The 17528-nt window shown below is 49.7% G+C and overlaps 1 protein-coding gene across 5 annotated transcripts in view; it reads left to right on the top strand.

Annotated features, from left to right (window-relative positions):
* VAV2 (vav guanine nucleotide exchange factor 2) overlaps positions 1-17528 on the top strand; it is a 153946-nt gene that overhangs the window by 121458 nt on the left and 14960 nt on the right. For all 5 annotated transcript variants that reach the window (XM_076355387.1, XM_076355385.1, XM_076355386.1 and 2 more), the window contains exons 5-12: positions 2725-2827; positions 5279-5377; positions 6876-6944; positions 7575-7675; positions 11211-11310; positions 12655-12750; positions 13243-13311; positions 16041-16127. In XM_076355387.1, coding sequence (XP_076211502.1) covers positions 2725-2827; positions 5279-5377; positions 6876-6944; positions 7575-7675; positions 11211-11310; positions 12655-12750; positions 13243-13311; positions 16041-16127 — 724 coding nt within the window. The remainder of the gene's footprint in view (positions 1-2724; positions 2828-5278; positions 5378-6875; positions 6945-7574; positions 7676-11210; positions 11311-12654; positions 12751-13242; positions 13312-16040; positions 16128-17528) is intronic.

Raw genomic sequence — 17528 nt, 5'->3', positions numbered from 1 at the left:
ACGAGCAGAGCAGCAGGGACTTGGCCCCTTGGTTAGAGCAATGAGAGTGGCGAGGTGCTCTCAGGATGTGACCCCCCGTGATGGGTGCAGTGTTCATGTCAGATGGCTCTTCACACTTCTGTGGGCAAATATACTGTGTTTGCCCTCCATAGGTGTTTCTGCCCCTTTCCTGGTGGCCCAGAGGAGCTCTGGGTAGGGCCAGGCTGGGCCAGGTCTGTGGGGCACCCGTCCTTCTCCAGGCTCAGTCCAGGCAGCCTGCGATTCAGCAAAACCCCTTCAGCATCCCACGCTGCCGCCTGGGTTTCTCGTGGTGACGTCCTGGTGCGTGCCAGGCCGCGGTCCAGAGCTCGTGGCTTCTTCGTAGGGGAGAAGAGGAGGGCTTGTCCAGGCTGGGGCCCCCGCGCAGCAGCCGGCTGGGGGCAGGCAATGCTGGGGTCTGAGCTTGGACGTGTGGTACCTGGTTGTGCAGGAGAGCAGGTCCAGATGATGCTCGGGATGCAGGGCTTCCCAGGAACGCCTCAAGATGCTGTCTTCTCCTTCTGCACGTAGCCCGAAACAGTTGCTGAGCGCTCTCGCGGCGGGGGATGAGCAGCCATCACGCAAAGCGGGCTCTGCTCCGGCAGCAGCATCGCCGCAGCACTCGCCGTGGTTGTGTCACGCCCAGCCGGGCTCGTGCTCCGCGACATTAACCCAACCATACGTTTCCTAACAATCCTCGAGCCAGGGAAATGATGTATGGAGAGACAGCCAGCAATCCGAGAGGTGCAGGCGGGAAGGGAAGATTAATCAGGAACCGGGAGTTACTCGCTCTGGATAAGGAGCAGAGCTGAGAATATAAATATTGGTACAGATAATAACGGTGACGGCGATGCTTGGGAAGGGGAAGATGGATCACCAGTTATTAGTGGGCATTATTACAGCAGCTGCAATGCATCACTCTGGAAGAATGGGACAGATACATCATGCTAGTGTATTTATTTAAAATTCCCAAACTTTTATTAAATAAATCTGTTTTTTTAAAAATAGAAAGAGCTGCATTTAGAAAAGAATTAAAGCCCAGTTTTGCAAACAGATGTGCTCTGCTGCTCCATGCTGTGTAATATAGAGATGTCAAGCATTACAGTTTGAGCACAGTTTTACACCTAAATATATTTGTATGTAATTAATACCCATGTTGAAAGAGACAGCTTGTAAAATACGAGAACGCTGTTTGATATTCCAGCGTTTCACACTGTGCTGATCCCGTGGGGTTGACTTCAGTGGGAGCCGTTAGCAATCAGCACCTGTAGATCTAAGCGCTAAAATTATTATTGTTAATTGCTATTTATTATGGGTTGAATTTTCAAAAGTGTTCTAAGACTTAGGAGCCCCTGGGGGAATTTGTAAAGACTCAGATGACAACTAAGTACCTAACACCATCACCTTTAAATACAAGTTGGGCACTATGTCTCAGTGAAGTCTTTAAAGCCTGTGCTTGCAGGGGCATCTCCTAAGTGATGTGGACAGTTCTGAAAATGTGACTTGTTTGCTGCTTAATTTATCTCTGACGTAAATATTATTACTGGGCTCTGCTCAGTGTTGGGGCTGAGCATCACCGAGCTGAGCGTCTGATGAGATTGCCATATGGCGATCAGGAGAGTCTCCCCCTCTTCAGGGAAACGTTAGATTAAAAATCACCCAGCTGCCCATCAGGGCAGGGATTGTGCTTAGTGGGAGTTGGTGCATCACCCGGTGAAACTGGATCCAGAGCTTTTAAACCTGGATGTGGTGGCCGTGGCCGGAGGGAGCGCGGGGCCATTGCTGGAGGCAGCTGCCTGGGCCGGGCTGAGCTCTGCCGGTGGCTGGTCCGGGCGTTACTGTGGGTCCCTGGACAGCCCAGGGGGGGGTCCGCTCAGCCCCGTCACGCTTCCCCCCCTCAGCGAGGCAGGGCTGGGATGCTTGTACCTACTGCACGGAGCCATCGGGTGATTATTTAGTATCTGCTTACTGCTTTGAATGGACATGGGCTCCTACGGCAGTTTGCAGCCCTAATGGGAGGAAGGGGGGTGGTTTCTTTGGCATGAAAGAAGCCTGTTTGTGAGAAAAGTCAAGCAGACCAAGAATGAGTGCAGTGTTTTAAACATACCAAAATCCAACCCATTAAAATTTATTCTCTAAGTATAATACGGTTAAAGTCGCTGACGCAAGAGCTGCTCCTTGTCCTAAAGAGGAGAGGCAGGAGATGAACTGGAGGCTGCGGGCATCTTCGGAGGCAGGCGGAGCTGGACCCAGCTTGATGCTGGGCTCAGTTGCGTGCGGCGGCTCAGATGGTCCCGCTGAGGCGCTTGGCCGGCGGGTCCGTCTCGGCCGGGCCGATTAGCGCCGAGCAAAAGCTCTGCAGGGGCAGAGCTGGCAGACCGCGGCAGGCTGGGCATCAGAGGCGCGCCTGGCACGGGGCTCGGAGCGGCTTCTTGGCTGCGATCCCCGCTTGTGTCGAGCAGTGTTTTGCCTTTTCCAGCCTCCAGCGAGCGGGAGGATGTGCAGCGGGTACCGATCCGGGAAAAACAGACTCCTAATGCAAACAGGGAACGTGGACCAAGGATGTCAATGCTGTGGGCCAGGAGAGTTTTCTTATTGTCGTGATTATCCTCCCTCCTTGGTGTGAGCAGTCGTTCATTTGCCTGATCAAGTGACAGCGAACGTGCCCTCTTTGTTATCGCTAAATCGCTCTCCTTCTCATTCCAGCGAACATGATCTGGGGGAGGATATTTATGACTGCGTCCCCTGTGAAGATGAAGGCGATGATATCTATGAAGATATCATCAGAGTGGAAGTTCAGCAGCCCATGGTAACAATTTATATGCATTTTTAAAGCTACGCCTTGATGGGAGGGGAAGGGAGAGGATTCAAGTAAATAAATAAGTATCTGCCAATGACAGGTGATGTTGTGGGGAAGCAAATTGCTTTGCATCGCTCCTCGAAACCGAGCTGCCTCGTGAGAGGTAAAAATAAGCCAAGCTGGGATGGCACTGGCCCGGAGGAGGTTCTCCAAGGAGTTTCCCAGCCCATCATGTCATCTGAAGGAGTTTGGGGAGGAGAAAGGGAAAGGGAGAGCTAATAAGCCCTAAAAGATAAGCTAAAAATAGCAATTTGCTGCTGAGCCAAGGCAGCGTGTGTCACTTCAGCCCTTTCTGGGGAGAGGGGAGCGCGGTGGCTCTGCCTGCTCCATCAGCCAGATGTGCCGTGTCTGCCACGGGTATTTTTAGATCGGGGCAAGCGCTGACAGATCTGTGCCTGGAGGATCCAGCGCTTGTTTGTGCCTGCTGCCGCTCCTGCCTGGGTGTCTTGGAGCAGGTAGACATTTACAGCAGAGCTTTCTGGGGCAGCAGGGACCCGTGTGGCTTTAGGGACAAGCAGCCAACCCCATTCATCATCTCTAAAAGCCTTTCGATGATGGAGAAACCCGGGTGTGCAGCATGCACAGCCTCATGGAAGGACTTGCATTAACTCCAAAGGCTCTGGTGCAAATATCGTGCTCCGTGGATGAGCCAGGAAGGTGCCGGTAGCCCTTGCATCTCCCCAGAGGTGCTCACAGCTGCCCTCGCTACCTGTGTCCCTAGTGCCGAGGAGACCGGCTGCCCTGGCTTCCGCTGATGCAGAGCTGGAAGGGACCTTTCCACCGGAGTGTGACCTTCCAAATTTTCTCCCACCCCCTGATATCTGCCACCCCCAGGCTTTGTGCAGACTCTAATTACTCTCTCCTGGCTGCAGACAGCGCTGACGACGGTACCTACCTCCCCATAACAAAGTAGGATCAATGGACAAATTTGCTGATCAATTAACTCCCCGGAGCAGAGTGCGTGGCTGTGCTGGATGAGGTGCTGGGAGGCTGGCAATGCAGGGCTTCACCCCACGGCGCCCGGCAAACGAGCCGAGCTGTGCGGCAGAGATGCCCACACGGTGATTTCTCACCCATCCCGAACCTGGCTGCAAGCGGTACCAGGACCACGATGGTGGTGGTTGAGGCATTTCATCCCTTCACGCCTTGTCTGTAGCCTGAGGAGCTCCCTGCACACCAAAAACCCATCTGGATCAAGAAGTTGGGCACAAAATATTCCCACTGACCCTGCCAAAGCGCTTGGAGCTGTTCATGGACACCAGGGGCAATGCTGAAGTCAGCACAGCTCATTGGCCACTGGTGTTTTTACTGTGTGGCTATCAATTGCAGAAGCCAGTTGGCCCAAGAACTGGCCCTTGGGAAGGTTTTGGTAGGAATTTCTTGCATAAGAGGCAAAAATGGGGGGAAGCTCCCACCATGTGGGTGCCCCGCAGCCGGGTAGTGCAGCATTAGGGTCAATGGAATTGGCGATTTTTCACTGTCCCCTCCACAAAGATTTATGTTTTCTCGGACACCGCTGAGCAGTGATAGAGGCAATGGCTCTGGTTCCCTTTCCTCCCCTTCCCTGAGCAAAAGAGTCTATTTTTAATATGAGCATCCACATATCTGTCTAAATAACGGCTTTTTTTTTTTTAAGATTTGTTGCAATAGCAAGTGTGTAACGCTAATTGGTTTCTTGTATTTCTGCATGCTTCAGATTAGATATATGCAGGTAAGACGCATTGATCAAAATACTGGTTTCCATCCAGCTGATAGGTCGGAGCTGTGAGTTAAAGGGGGTGTACAGAGGGTGTTCGCTCCTGTGCATGATCATTAAAACCCGATCACTGAATCACCTCCCAGGTTCAGAGACTGCGCTGACAAGCGCAGCACCTCCCGACACCCGTTTTCAGCTCCGCTTTACAGATGTACAAGCAAGAGAAGTGACTCCAGGAGCTGGGGCTTTAAGAAACGCGTGTATTATCAGATTTGACCTAAAATCATGAGAATTCGCAACCCTGGCAGGGGATTTGTATAAGTCTAACGTATTATTTATGACCCACTTAGGCTCTGTTGTGAGTTTCATCTTAAGCAAAAAAAATGGGGAAAACCAGCATTTATCTCTTATGTATTCTTTAGCTGATAGCCTTTGGTGATGTAGCTATAATAAATGCAAAAAATACAGTGCTTGCCATGTTGAAACATACTGAATAGTACAGCCAGGGTTCCTTCCTAATTTTTTTGGATAAAAATAGTTTCCTTTAACATTAAACTGGTAACAGTACTCCCCTGACTTTCCAAACTTGCGCTTGTTCTGAGTTTGCCGTCACTGAAGGCTGAACTGGAGCTCTGCTCCACGTGAGCAGGTTGCTGGACCACTCTTAAGAGTATCTGACCGTGCGTTATTTTTCCTTTTTCTAGAAAATGGGAATGACAGAAGATGACAAAAGGAATTGCTGTTTGCTAGAAATCCAAGAAACTGAGGCCAAATACTACAAAACACTTGAAGATATAGAAAAGGTAAGAACTGAGCCTTCTTTTCTATACTGTCGCCTTCCACATCATCGCTTGATCTTGCATTAATCTCGCTGTATTAGTTCTCGCTGCGAGAGCTGGCAGATGTGATGAGGCAGGATTGATGCATTCACATGTAAAATTGGAGAGAAAGGGGATCCAGAAAAGCCATACTGACAAGCACAAATGTGCAGCCTGGAACTGTAGGAGCCAAACAGCATATTTTTTCTGATCGCTGCGTATTGGAAATAGGCTGAAAACCGTCCTGCTGTGTCCCCCCTACCCCGGGGTAAGAGACTCCCGCTCCTCGCTCAGCCAGGCCGGTCTCGCTGATAAGAGCCGTGTTTGCCGATATCTTATCACTTTGATTGCTACGGAATAATTTCTTTATTCTGGGCATTTTTCAAATGTGCTGAAGCTGTGCTGACTTGTCATTGAAACTGATTGGATTAAAAGTAACATTTTTCTGCTTGAATTCACGGGTTTTAATTGGTTTTGATAAATTATTGTTGTGCCTTTCTTTAAAAAAAAATAAAAATGAACACCTCAGCAAGACAGCGGAGTCGTGGATGCGGCTCGAGCCTGGAGGTGGTTTCTGCTCCGAGGAAAGCAGCAGGAATGAAGAACAATAGTGAAAATCAAGCTGCCATTTCTAATCACCCTAACGCTTTTGTTTCCTCCCCTTTTGCAATTATTTGCCTCTGTCTGCTGAAAGTCCCCGCAAAGAAGCTGTGAGCAAAACCAGCATGGTGGAATAACGTTTCCCATTTTCCATAAAAATGTCCCAACGTACGTGTCCTTTATGTAAATAGCCCTCGTTCCTTGGAAACAGCCACAGCCCTTCTGGCTCAGTCTAAAGGAAGAGTTAAATTACCGCTTCGATATCCATTAAAAAGGCTTGCGAAGGCTCAGTAGGCTCTGACGGCATGTTACGGGTAGAGGGTCCTGTCTTTGGTGCATTGCATCAGGGCTTTTTTTGTAGTTACAAGTCATGTAGACGTTTCTATTAATATGTATTTGTTCGGAAAGGCATTTCCAGTGTAATCACATCAGCGGTGCTTTTTCAAGGGCAAAATTCTAGTGAGGTAATCAAAGAGCTAAAAGGATGCTTCAGAGCTCTTCCCAACTGCAGCGAGGTGAAGAAGCTGTGTGCATTTAAACCCCTCTCCCTGTAGATTTAGCAGGAGAGGGGTCTGCGCCCACCCACGGCTGGGGGTCTTGTACCTTCCCACGCCTGGAAATGCCGTGGGGACCAAGGGGAGCTCGGGGGAAGATGCACCCACGGGGGTTCCTGGCTCCCACTTGGGTCCCTGGCGCAGCCTGGTCTTGAGAATTGTGTTGTCATTCTTCTGCCTTTGCAAGTGCTTAAATTCATTAAAACCTGGCTTCTCCCTGCCCAGGTAAATGCAACTGGTGAAGCAGGGAAAAATACCTCCCTTGCATAAAAAAACCCTTGCTCACTCCTGTCTGGTATTTCAATCCCTTTTCCATTTACCTCTTGCAGAACTATATGAACCCACTGAGGCTGGTACTGACTCCCCAAGACATGGAAGCTATCTTTATCAATTTGGAGGTAACGGCGAAGACATTGTGGCTTAAATCTTTGTTCTTTTCACGGCAGCTCAGCCACCCTCCTACTTAAGAGAAGACTCAGATTTCACGTTAGATTTGTGCATTCACCTGTAGAGGTTCAGTCCTTCGTGTGCTGTGGAGCTTGAACGGGTTTAGGAGATATTCTTTAACACTCAATTTTAGAGTTGGGGATTATATGAACTCTAGGTAAGAAACCAATTTTATACAGAGGATGTTCCAGGGCTGGGGCTGTGTATTTTAGCTGTACTTAGAGATGGTTTGGGCACACCGTGATGAAGGGATTTATTTCTACGCTGGCTTGCACGGGGTCTGGGTCGGAGCCTGCCCATCTCCTCCGCTCCCTCCAGACCTGCAAAAGGGACTTTAATACACATGGAAATCCTGGTGCATTTATCGCTTTATAACCTCCCAACAGAATTACACCTTTGCACTGCTGGCCATGTAGGGCTGCATCTCGCTAGAATGACTTATTTTAAAAACAGCTAAAAAGAGAAAAAAAAAAAGAAGAGAAAATGACTGCCTGATTAAGTAGTGAATGTGCATTTCTTTAGGCTCTGTTTGCCCACTCGCTCTGGATGTGTTTAAAATATTGATTGTTTCTTTGTTTTAGGACCTAATTAAAGTGCACTTCAATTTCCTGAGAGCCATCGACGTCTCTATGATGTCTGGAGGAAGCAGCCTGGCAAAAGTGTTTCTGGAATTCAAAGAGAGGTAAAGGAGACCCAGTCTTTAGGCAGCTCCAGTTTTAATAGATATGGGTTAATATTTGCAGGGCCCGTCTCAGAGTTTAGAACAGAAACGCCTGTTGCAGCGGACCAGTTTTGTATCCTCCACAGCTAGATGCTCTCAGGCAGCCGAAACATCACTCAGTGCCGACACTTAAGCAGCCAAATCCAGCCACAGCAGTGCCAGGTCCCCCGGGGGCAGAGGCTCACGCTGGGACATCTCCCCTCTCTGACCAACCTGGCTAAATCGGCGTGGCTCCCGTGGATGCGTGTTCTTGCAAGCCCACATCTGCATCTGAATTTTGCCAGGCTCGCAGCCTCCCATATGGGACCAACTGTTTTGCAGGCTGAACATAACACTGCATTTACAGGGGTGTATCAGAGGGGGATAAATATGGGAACGCGACAATTACGGCGAGCCAGAATGGAGGAGAACCTCACTCGCCTTCAAGGGTTTAACGTAGTCTTCTCCTGCAAGCAGCAGCGGGGCTTTAAGGGCCTGTGATGTGGTGGGATGACTTCTTTGCAGGGGAGACTTCGCTCTGGTTAGATCAAAGTGATTACTCACTCTAAAAAATCACGTATTTGGCACTGCTGTTGTCCCGCACCTATTGCATGATGAATAAATGGAAAAGTTGCTTTCGCAAACATAATAGAGTCTGTGTTTTGGCAGCTGCAAGCAGGAGTACCCCAGAATGCAAAGATAAGGTTAATAAAAGCCTTTAATATCCTTAATACTAATCAAAGGCCTGATTCATTGTGGAATCATGCCAGGGTGTTATTTCACTGTGATTAAACCAGTGTCTAGACACAGAAATGCCGTTCAGAAGTCAATAACTCCAGAAATACCATCTGCATTAATAATACACCGTAAGGTCAGATATTCCATCATTCACAGCACCTCTTTTTAGAAGGGGAATGTTTTCTGGATTAAATTAAAAAAAGTTTCCAAAGAAGAATGCAAATAATTTAAAAGTACTCATAAAACTCACTTAGGTGATTTCGATCTCCTAATTCCTGGCTTGGCTCCGTGCATGCCGGTGCCGTCCCCGGGCAGCGATCCCGAGCCGAGCCGCTGCCGACTGTGCTCGGGACAGAGCTGTGCACGCGGGAAGCAGGGAAGGGACACGGGAGGAGTCGTGGAGGTGCTCCCCAGGGAGATCTGCATGGCTCTGCAGGAGCACGAGGCTCGTTTTTGGGCTGACAGCCTTTAAATAAATGTTTGCTTCTGTTAATTTGCTGGTGGGAGCTCAGCAGAGCGCTTGTAGCTGATGGGTTTCACGCAGGCGGGTGAATGAACCGACCCAGTTCCTAAGGGAGTTTGCAAGCAACTTTTAAAAGGACCTTAAAAGCCTTCCTGAGAGGTGAATGAAGGAGCCAGACTGATGGCTGCGAGGTCGCGATGGCAGCTCCGAAGCTGCGTTCAGCCCATGGGGGTCTCGGGGACCTCAGCGTCGTGGGGAACTGCTGCTCATGGGGAGTTTTGGCTTGGAGAAGACCCCAAAACCGAGCTCTCGGGGATGAAGAGTTAGGAGCGACCTGATCTAAATAGGCAGGGTCCTTTCCTATGTCAGGAAAGGTGATGATACCACATTTTACAGCAAGGAAATGGGGCTGCAGGAGGGGAAAGTGAGCTCACCTGGGGAGACAGTGTTGCCCCACCAAGAAGGGAACGTGGACCTCCAGAGTCCCCGCCTGGTCCCTTTTATATAAGACCTTCCTCCATCAAATTTATCTGTGACAAATAGCTCTCGCTTCCCTACGCATCCTCAGAGACATCCCGGCAAAATGATGTATTGCTCCTCCACTTTGCAGGTGGCTTTTTTTTTTTTTTTTGAAGGAAACAGTTTGTAAATCTCTTTCTCTGAAAGCCAGAGGTTTGAATTTATGCTCCTGAAGCCTCTTTGAAACTCTCCAAGTGCTGGCAAGGTAGATATTATTGTGTGTGTTCAGAAGTTGTCAAGGGGAAAAGGCAGAATAATAATCTGTATTGGCTGCTGCTTTGCCGGGGACTGCGGCTCCCATAAATCTCTCTATTCAGTTCCCCACTGGGGTCTGAGAGTCCCACATTTATGGAGCGACAGCGGGTCAGGTGCTCCCAGATCATCTCCATCGAGAGATGAGGCCCCGAAATAATGGATGAGTTGCAGCGTGCGATGGAATATGTGTCTTATCAGCAGCAATGCAGTTAACGGCAAGGAAGGGGGGGAAAACCCAAACCTGTCGTGCGGGATTAATGAGTGAAGTGAAGGAAAAAGGGGGAATCCACAGCAAAACTGCTCTGTTTGTGTCAGGTGTTTAAATTTGTAGCCCAGGGTGTCCATGCAGAGCTTCACTGTGTTTCCAAAGGCTGTGACAACCTTCTTTTCCCAAATTACTTGGTCTCTTGATCTCTAGGTCCCTGTGGCCCGTCCTGCAAGGAGCAACGAGCTTTCTAAAATGTGTCCTTGGGTTTTAAGGGGATTCGAAGCCTCTCATTCTCTGATGAAGTGCAAATTATCATTGCCCATGTCTATTCTAGGCATGTCTCAAGAATCAAGAGTTTCTTGCCTTCTTCCTTACTTGGTGAAATATCCGGAAACCCTCAGAGAGGAGCACACATCAGCCAAAATCGTTTTTTGGGCTGTGAGCAGCTGTGACTCGGGAAATGAAGGCTTTTGGGGAGATGAATACATGGGCTTGAGCAAGCTGTATTCGGAAACGCTCTCAGGAAACGGATTTTTGTTGTCGTTTGGTCTTGAAGCGCATCCCTGCTCTGCCTTCACAAGCCCCGGTGCTAATATGGCACAGCCGGAAAACACGCGTGGCCATCAGGGCGGCACGGCGCCTATCGAGACATCAAGGGGATTATGGCGATGGTGTAGTCGTGAGAAAAAGCCGACTTGCAGCCGAGGAGCCGCGGTGTTGGATTGCAGGGGTTCAGCGCTCGCCCCCTCCTCGTGTTTTAGTTAATCCGCAGACCCTCGCTGGGGTTGGAGCCGTTCCCCGGGAGAGGCGAGCGCCGGCGGTGACCGGCAGCTTGGGCAGGGATGGGGTCCCAGCTCTTCGCTGTTTCTTTTCATACTTGGGCTGTCGTACTTGGGATGCGCCTAGCTCTTGTAGAGCCACTTTGTAACCTGCTCTAGGAAAGGTCTTTCAGCATGGAGCTGGGTTTCCCTTTATTATTGTGGTGCTCCGAAAGCCCAGCTCTTGGGGGAGCGGTGGTTAAATATATATCATGCTTGGGAGTGGAGGAATGAGCCATCGTACCTCTGAAAACGGGCTCCTCTGGCCACTTGGCCCCTTCTGCTCGTCGTGAGCTGAATCACCCCCACGGGCTCCAGCTCTGGAAACTTCAAAAGATTTAAATGTTAAAAAGCCGTGCCGTAAAAGAGTGTTAATGCTTTACTAAGCAGTTATATGGGGGAATAGCTGTTTGCCTTGTCCTTTGACTGTATATAAGTGTATATATATATCTTTTATAACAGGTTATAACTGCCAGCAAGTGTTTCCGATTAAATCTGTGATTTCCCCCTCTACAGGCTGCTGATTTACGGCAAGTACTGCAGCCACATGGAGTATGCCCAGAACACGCTCAACCACCTCCTCGCCAACAGGGAGGATGTCAGGCAGAAGGTGGAGGTGAGAGGGCAGGGGGCATCGGGGCCGAGTGCTGCCCACCCCCCTTGTCGCGGGTTTTGGAAGGACTTGCTGGAGCTGAGGGCGTGCTGGGAATGCTTCAGTTAGCAAGAGAGGGGAGGGATGTGGGGGTGAGGCTGTGCTGCCCAGAGAGGGAGCAAAGCTGGGGGTTAGCTTGTCCTGATCCCCTGCTTGCCCCTTCGTCTCCCCGCCAGACACGCTCTCTGTCCTTCCTCCCCCAAGTTTATCCAAGTTAAAACAAGCCGGGTGACTTTATTTGAGTTGGGACTGTTTGTGGACAAATTCCTCTTTGAGTCGTGCGGGGAGACCCAAAGGTAGCGAGCATCCTCGAGCCAGGAGCCCAGTGGCTTTCCAAGGTCACACGCAGCGTCAGGGACAGTCAAGAGGCAAACCCAAGTCCCCGGACGAATGCCCGGATTACTCCCCTGTCCTCCTTCCCCGGTGTAAAGGCTTAGTGTAAATAGGGGCTGATCCAGACATTAAGTAAATCAGAGGAGCCCCAGAAGGGATGCATTGTTGCAGCTGCTGTTTTACCCAGCTTTAATTCCTGCTTTGGTCTTGATGCTAATCTGAATTTGCTGGGCTGTCTGTACATGTTACCTGGTTTTTCGCAAACGCTCTTTGATTTTCCGTGCAAAAGCAGCAACCCGATTCAGGGATAAAACTGCATTTAATCGTTTTTTAAAACGCGTTCCCCGGATCTCGCATCGAGCCAGTTGCTGTAACATCCAGTTGCTCCCGTGCTTTTCCTTTCTCTCCCTCCCTCGTGGCAGCTCTGCTCATCTTCCCGGGGGTGCACACAGGGGGTCTCAGCCGGCACAGCAGAGTCACATATCTAAATGGGTCTGGGCGAAGGTAACAGTCGCAAAACTTCCTGCGATCACGTTAGCTCATCTTAATGACTTAATGCTTATCAGCGAAACCACAGCAACTGGCTGCGTGCTTGCTTCCAGCCCCTCGCAAATAAAACGCATTAGTTCAAACCATCGAGGAGGTGAGTTAAGCTAATGCATTTCATTTGACATTTCCCGAGGTCTGAGAGCATTCGTGTGCTCTCCTAATGAGCAGTATCTCATTAAGCTGGAGTAGTTGCATGAGAATGTCTGTATTTTAGGGTCCAGACCCTGTGTTTTATTCCTCGATAACCTCTGCAGTGGGGGCCCTGGCACTGGCTGGGTGCTTGCAGGGACCACGAGCCGTTTCTCATCCGAACTGAGTTTACAGAAGCAAAACGTAACAGCGGGGGCACGTTGGAGACTTTTTCTGTGGGGGAGCCGTTGTTTTCCCCCAGCTGCTTCACCACTGATGTATTGATTTCTTTAATAGGAATGCACACTAAAGGTTCAGGACGGGAAATTCAAATTGCAAGATCTGCTAGTGGTTCCAATGCAAAGAGTTTTGAAATATCATCTCCTGTTAAAAGTAAGTGTTTCAGCATTGGCGCTTCTCTCCAGCTGCCATCCTCGCTGTAGCATCTTTCGGCTTTTACAGTGGAGAGTGAATCATTGCCAAATGTAGAGTTGAAGGGGTTTTTTTTCCCCCTTCAAATGAAATAATTACTAGAGCTACTTAACACGACATAATATTTGTGCCGTCTCTTAAAGTACGGTGACCTAGGGTAATTCTGCACTTGTTAGCCACAAGAGGCAGTTAATGAATATAAAATAAGCTTGCATATAATCTGATTATGTGTGAAATTCCTCCTGTCAACTCCGTGTAACAGATCTCTCAAGCACCAGCCGCTTGGCGTGTTCCCGTCCTACGGCCGCAGCCGCCTGCCCTGGCATCCCCGCCGCCACCCTGGCAGCAGGCAGCCGTTGCCCGTGGGTCATAGCCTGCCCGGTGCAGGCAGGGTGCGGGCAGCTTTCCTAGCACACCCAAACTCTTTTTATTTTATTTTATTTTTATTTTCAGGAGCTGCTCAGCCATTCATCAGAGCGACCAGAGAAGCAACAGCTGAAGGAGGCTCTGGAGGCGATGCAGGTACAGGAGGGCGAGAGCGGCGGCGGGGCTGTGCTGGGCTCGGGGTGCAACAGAGCCCGGAACCCCTCTGCTTCTGTAAAACAAAAACTTAGATTGGAAAAACCATCCCACAGCCCGAGGGAAGGCAGCATCTCCTCCTTTAGGACGTGCGTGTGTATATTGATTGCCATTTGATGCGATTGCTTCGCAGCAGATCTGTAGTCATCACTGTTATCTTCCTCCTTCAGCAGCTGGGGAAGCTGGTATTTGTTGACAAGTTACAACTTTTCACTAATGACTATTGTGCGTAAAGAGGCCGTGCCAGATTCGGCTCTTGTTTTTGCTAGGAGGGATCTGGAGGAGCTCCAGCCGTATCAGCAAGTCGGGGAGTATTGCAGAAATGCGAGCCCGTGCCCGTGTCAGTGCGGAGCATTGCCTGCGCGCTGTTATCCAGGCGCTGGTTGGGAATCCTTTTATCCAAGTATTATTTTTTATTAAGGGGAAAATTCTCTTTCCACAATTGAAGACTTCTGGTGTCAAAATTTTGCTTTGTTTAAAGTTTTTTTGAGCTTTCAGCTGAAACCCCCAAGATCTCAGGAAAACCTTCAGCAACAAAAAATAAAATCATCCAAATGTTTTCTGACTTGGATACGTGTCCCCCCCGCACACTCACACTGCGGGATAATCATCAGCAGAATCTGACTTGAGGATGATCATTAAATCCAGGTTTTCTCTCTGGAGAGCATTGCAGGATTCATCCCTGGGCTCGCTCCCGTGTTCTCAGGTCACTTTGTTTTCTACCTCCGAGCTGCAGCTTTTGTAACAACAACTGCGTTTCCCAGCACTTACATAAGTTGGGTGACCTTTTCAGCCATTATCCCTGCAAGCGCGGGGAACCAGAGCCGATATGTAGGTCACTTTAAAGTTAAGGTTGTTTGAAGGACGTTGCATTCGCAGCCCACTGCTGCACAACACATTGCCGTGGCCTCAAATGAACACTAAACCCTGGTGACAGTTGTTAAACCCTGCTTATGCCTCACAATACGGCACCCACCGACACCACTGCTAATAAAGAAATGTATATATGGTCTGGCTACACTGCAGACTCAGCATTTTTTGCAGGAAGCTGCACAGAGCCATCAGCCAGGTTTCTCTCTTTCATCGCCCCATCGCCAGGAGAGCGCAGGTGCAGTTCAGACCGCGCTGGGCTCAGCAGGGGCATAGGAAGCCGTGCAGTTTGGTTTTAATTGATCTGTAAACCAAGGCTTAACTTACAAGTGATGTTTTTCATCGCGAATGCAGCCTTTCTGTCTGCCGTGCTGGTGGGCGGCGGACGCTGCTGTCCTCTGGGGCGAGAGTCGTGCAGGGGAGTGAATATCTACAGCTAGAGCTACATTTCCCAAAGGGATTCACCTCCCTTTTATTTTGCATAGGTAGTTGTTTCCACAAAGCGCAGGGGCAGGATTTGCTCCAAAAAATTGCACGTGGGGGGCATTCGGTGCAGGTGCTCACCCTCCACCTGAGTGCACAGAACCGAGCCCCCGGGTGATGGTGGGGGCGAGGCGGGTTCCCGGTTAAATCCCGCAGCCCAGGTTTGCACGTTGCTGTCGCTGTTTCGAGTCACAGTCGATCCTGGGATTGTGTTTCCAGTTTGCGCAGGAGACGGCCTGTTCAGCAGCAGGGAGCAAATGCTCAAGCGTGATGGAGGATGCCGCTTTGTGAGGCTTTTGGTTTTGTCATTCTTCATAACCATCCCTGCCACCAGCCTGGTGGGGCGTTTGGTGGTGTTACAAGTATTGTCACGTAGATTTGTGATTATCATCTGTGATTAACCCTTTTTATGTTGGGAAGCTGAGGAAGGTCTGACCTGGAGGGGATGTCTTCAAAAAAATCCCATGTTCAGACTTAATCCAAGTTGACAAGAGCTGTTCTTGAGTTCAAGGAGGCAGGGAGCAGATAAGAAGCAAACAGGCACAGAAAATATGCTCAGAAGGGTGTAAGAAGTTGTTTTAGCGGCAGGGATGGGGTTCTTCCTCTTTGACGGGTCAAAATTTGGGTAAGCAAGGAATTTTTCAGGACAGAACAAGCTGCATCGAGTGTCTCCTTATTTTACAACATAGCCTTTGTGTGGTGGGAGATTTTGGAGGCCCAGATGTGTTGGAGATGGGGATGCTCTCACGGGGTGTCCCCTGGGAGGACAGAGCGTGAGCATCCCAATGCTCTCGCCAGCTCGGGCGCGATCCGGAGCACCCAGGGAGGTCAGCTGGAAGCAAGCGGGGCAGAGCCAGGTCAAGTGCTGTTCACAGCTAACATGCAGCCGGGTGTCCAAAGCAGTTATTTTACAGACGTGGATGTTTTGACAGTAGAGACTGGCTGGCAGCTTTTGTATCCGAGGGGATGAAGGGAATTACGATGATGAAAGCCGGGAGGGAAGGATGCTGCCGGGGCAGAGGCGCAAAGGCAGGGGATGCCTGGCCGCTCGCCCCGGCTCTCGGGTTTGCTGCGCTGCACTGGGTTCATGCGTTGCCCTCTTCTGGGAAATGGGAAAAATTGCAGCACCTGCCTGGTTCAGCAGCGCGAGCACAAAAAGCCTGTGCTCACGGTGCCCCGGGCTGCTGCTTGAATCCTGGTCTGACTCCCGAGGGCGGAGGGGAGCGCAGCTTCGGGGAGCCGGGGTCGTGTGTTTTCTGCTTTGGTAAGATACTAGTTTCATCTGGAAATTAAAAATCAATATTCACTTTTCTTTTAAGGACTTGGCCATGTACATAAATGAAGTAAAGAGGGACAAAGAGACTTTAAAGAAAATAAGTGAATTTCAGAGCTCTATAGAAAATCTGGTAAGTTGGAAAATCCTCTCACTCCCTACTTTAATTTGATTATTATTAACATACATGCTTTTTCTGTGCAATTCCTACTGAATCTGAATCTGCTACCCAAGAAAGATCCCTGTGTGTTTGGACACTCCCTGATCACCGGCTGTTTTTGCTGACAGTCCAGCAGTGGTTGCTGCATTACAAAACCCATTTGGCCGTGATGGAGGGTGGCTTTTGTGCGTGGTGTTACGCTGAAATTGCTTCTCCAACTTTTTCTCATGTTATTAGTGTAGGGGGGACCCAAGAATTCCCCAAATCTGCTATTTAATTTCCTGTCTGCTATTTAAAGCGGGTTTTCTTTTGCTGTTAAGAGGACAGAGAGGTTAACTGAATGTTCTTGCCCTTGAAAGTGTCCCAAGGCCCGTTTGGAGGAGAAGGGCACATGTAATATGCACCTAATCCCCAAAATCTCAACCAGATATTTTAAGAAGAATCTCATCCTCCAAACTCCAGAGGTATCAAACGCTTGGTCCCATTACTGTGCATCAGCTCACCCTGTGCAACCCATCACTCACTCTAGCCCCGAAGAAGCCCATTAGTTTAATATTCAGTGGCAGAGCTTCAAGCTAACGAGCTTTTTCCCACATTTGCCGGAGGGTGGGAGGGGAGGGCTGGTCAGCTGCGGGCGCAGCTGCTCTGCTGTCACGCTTTACGCTGGGGTAATGCAATTTGGGGGCTGACACCTGAGATGCTTCAAAAGGGCTGATGGAGGGAGATGCCGGGGGCTGCCCAACCCGAGGGCTTCCTGGAGGGGTCCTGGGTTTGGGGGGCTTTAAGCCTTGACTTCATTTGAAAACAATGAACTTGTAATTGATGGTTATTTAACAGACAGAGACAAAATCCTTAATTTTCAAGAGAAACCGGCAAAAATTCTCCGGTGGGATATGGCTCACAGGTTTCGATTGAAGCAGTCGTGACAATCCTGATCTGCGCGAACAATCAGACATCATGCTCCGTAAAAACGGGAATGCGAATGGGGGCATTAAGCAGCCACTTCTCCTCCTTGCAGCAGCCAGAGAGCAAATCTGACACACGAGAGATGAGATGTTAGCAAAGCAGTCGCTCCTGTCTGCAGGTCAATCCCACGCACGTTCTGCTCCGTGTTGCCTTTCGTTGCACTGGGCGGGACGTTGTGGAGTGGCTGGTGTTATGTATACAGAGCCCACATGGCACGACAATGAAATAATTACGGACTATACACACAGCTGTGTAAAATATTTATTTTCCTCACCAGTGGTGACGCTTCACAATGGTTTTTTTTCCTGTAAGAACTATGCAAGGGGATTGATCCCCGTGGGTCGTCAGCTGTGCTGCACCGAGCAACGTTTGCAAGGGCTTTTGAGCTGAAAGACAAACTGACCAAAC

Source organism: Aptenodytes patagonicus, chromosome 18 (genome assembly GCF_965638725.1).
Source record: "Aptenodytes patagonicus chromosome 18, bAptPat1.pri.cur, whole genome shotgun sequence".
Lineage (NCBI taxonomy): Eukaryota > Metazoa > Chordata > Aves > Sphenisciformes > Spheniscidae > Aptenodytes > Aptenodytes patagonicus.
Note: the sequence above shows the minus strand (reverse complement) of the source record. Positions and strands in the feature narration are given on the sequence as shown.